Genomic DNA, 2,880 nt, shown 5'->3' with positions numbered 1-2,880 from the left:
GAGCAACCTGGTCTAGTGGAAGGTGTCCCTGCTGCTGGCAGGGGGGTTGGGACTGGATGAGCTTTAAGGTCCCTTCCAACCCAAACCAGTCTGGGATTCTGTGATTCTATGATTCTATGGTCTGACCTTGTTACTTGCAGAGGGCTTTGCATGAAATTCTAAACACTGTGGAAACACGTGGAGGGTGTGTGTGTGTGTGTGTGTGTGTGTTCAGAGCTCACTAGAACGCCTGTGAATTCTTACTGTGCAGGATCTCATTCAGGAAAGCACTAAAATGTGGAGTTCTAAGATTAAATAGATATTTATTTACTTAAGGGAGTCAGGGCTGAAATGCAGACAAAGAACAGAGCTTGAACTGGAGTGTAATGCCGAAAGAGTCCTGTTTCTTGCCTGTTAAGATGGTTCCTCTTAAGAAGGGCCTAACCTGGAGTTATTTTCTTGCAGATGAGCGAGGGCAGGACCACCTTAGAGCCGCAAAACTTAATTTAGTGGATCTGGCAGGAAGCGAGAGACAATCCAAAACCGGAGCCACGGGGGAACGGCTTAAAGAGGCCACTAAAATCAACCTCTCCCTCTCAGCTCTGGGCAATGTCATCTCAGCCCTGGTTGATGGCAGGTGTAAGCACATCCCTTACCGAGACTCCAAGCTGACCAGGCTGCTCCAAGACTCCCTCAGAGGGAATACCAAGACCCTGATGGTAGCATGCTTATCTCCGGCCGATAACAACTACGACGAAAGCCTCAGTACTTTGCGCTACGCTAATCGAGCGAAAAACATCAAGAACAAGCCTTGTATCAACGAGGACCCCAAGGATGCTCTGCTGAGGGAGTATCAGGAGGAGATCAAGAAGCTGAAGGCTATTCTAGCTGAAGAGATGAGTGCCAAGAACTTGTCAGGTAGGAGAACAGAGATGTTTTACCTTTGACAGAAAAGAAAGGTTTTTACATGCAAAATGCTCTCTGGATTTCACCTCAACCTTTCCCTTACTTGTTGGAGGAAGAGTTCTCCATGCCCATAATGGACTTTTCCTTCACTGTTGCCACATTGACTTTATTCCACTGTAGAGACCATCTCAGTTATCCAATATTTTCAATAATGACAAATTCTGATAGAAAATGCTGATGTGATTAAACTCTTCAGCTCTTCTTGGTCGTTCTGGCTAGAATTTGGTCAGTCATAGAAGAGAAGTTTCAGCTGGCAGAGCAAAAATGAACTGTTAAAGAAATAATAATGTAAAATTCTTTATTAAATATATATATATTTGTGTTTTCAAAGTTAGCATTCAGCCCCTGCTCTCCTACACTGTGAATTTTTGACGCTACAAGAAAAGTTTTGCCCCGCTGATGGCACTGCTTACAAAGAGCAGCACTGTCCTCTCTCTGAGGATTCAGCCCAGCTGACTCATTCTTTGCTAGGAAGTAGGAATAACAAATGTAGGAACCAATGGGTAAGAGCAATTTTTGGGGAGCTGATCTTTTGAGAATTATCCCCTAAAATAAAGGCAACTTTCAGCAAAGGAATAAGGCTGTAAGATTTTTTTTTCCCCCTTTTCTCCCACCTTTCAGAAACAGCTGTGAAGAAAGAAGGCAATTTCCTTGCACCTTTCATCTCCTTCCCAGTGTGTTTCATCTTCCAAATCTTAGCACAGCCTTGGAAACAAGTCTCCTGTTATTCTGTGAAAGAGATTAGATTTATATTCTCTTTCACATACCTAAAGCTTAAACCTCTTCCCCTCTGCTCAGCGCTGACTCCTTCTGTCCCCACACCTCTGGTGTCCCAGGCTGGTGGGTGTTTTGGCAGCGCAGATGCTGGCACACGAGCGCAGTTTAAAGGAGCGTGTGATGTTCTTTGCTGGCAGCCAGCTTCTTTCTTCTGTTTCCAGACATTCTACAGACAATCCCACCCAGTAATTGTGAGTGATTTTTATTTCTATTTTGCTTTGCAGGGCTTCTACCTGCTGAGACTGCTCACCTGGCAGTGAAGCCAGCTCCCCCCCTCAAACCCCAGTTAGATGTTGAAGCAGAGAAGCAGCTGATCAGAGAAGTAAGTCAGGAGGGAATATCCCGCAGTGTCTTTGTGGGTTTTTATAACAATCATTACAAATACAGTGTAAGACTGTGTGTTTCAGCCTTTTCCAAACACTTCCCTTCATATTTTGTTTGATCCTTGGGCTTCTCCTGTGGACAGAACCTGTGTTGATGGAGGCCTTATTTACAAAGCCACTTTCTCTCAGCATTGTTCCCACCTTTCTGGAGATGAATTGGAATGGATTCCCAAGAAAAATTATTGAAATACATATAACAAGAAGAAGAAACTACATGTGAGGCTTAGATTCCTCCTGTCAGAGGAGGGAGAAATAGTGAGGAGGAAAGCAGTAGTCAGAGATGTTAGGAATAGGACAAGGATGACGATAAAGAGGGGATATGGAACCAGGAGGAAGAGTGAAGAGTTGGAGGCCAGAAGGAAATAAAACTCTCTCTCCTTGCTCTTTACAAAGCTCCTCCCAGGGCACCACGTCTGCCCAAGACAGCAGTTTCTAGGGCTAACTGGTCACCTTCCATCAGTGCTGTGCCAGACAAAGTCAATGAATACAGGGTGGCAAAGTTTTATTGGGGTGGACACAAGATGTGCCCTCAAATGAACCTCGATGTGAGTTCTGGGCTCCTCAGTTCAAGAGGGACAGGGACCTTCTGGAGAGAGTCCAGTGGAGGCCACAGAGATAATGAGGGGCCTGGAGCATCTGCCTTCCAAGGAGAGGCTGAGAGAGCTGGGACTGTTCACCTGGAGAAGAGCAGCCTGAGAGGGGATCTGATCAATGTCTATAAATATCTAAAGGGTGGGTGTCAAGAGGATGGGGCCAGACTCTTCTCAGTGAAGGG

The 2,880-nt window shown here is 45.4% G+C and overlaps 1 protein-coding gene across 1 annotated transcript in view; it reads left to right on the top strand.

Moving 5' to 3' along the window:
* KIF17 (kinesin family member 17) overlaps nt 1-2,880 on the top strand; it is a gene marked incomplete at both ends in the record, with an annotated part of 15,536 nt that overhangs the window by 5,617 nt on the left and 7,039 nt on the right. Inside the window, 2 exons of the mRNA XM_029084897.1 lie at nt 445-897; nt 1,947-2,044. Coding sequence (XP_028940730.1) covers nt 445-897; nt 1,947-2,044 — 551 coding nt within the window. The remainder of the gene's footprint in view (nt 1-444; nt 898-1,946; nt 2,045-2,880) is intronic.

Source organism: Antrostomus carolinensis, unplaced genomic scaffold (assembly GCF_000700745.2).
Source record: "Antrostomus carolinensis isolate BGI_N321 unplaced genomic scaffold, ASM70074v2 scaffold22265, whole genome shotgun sequence".
Taxonomy (NCBI): domain Eukaryota; kingdom Metazoa; phylum Chordata; class Aves; order Caprimulgiformes; family Caprimulgidae; genus Antrostomus; species Antrostomus carolinensis.
This window is presented reverse-complemented; position numbering and strand designations above follow the sequence as displayed.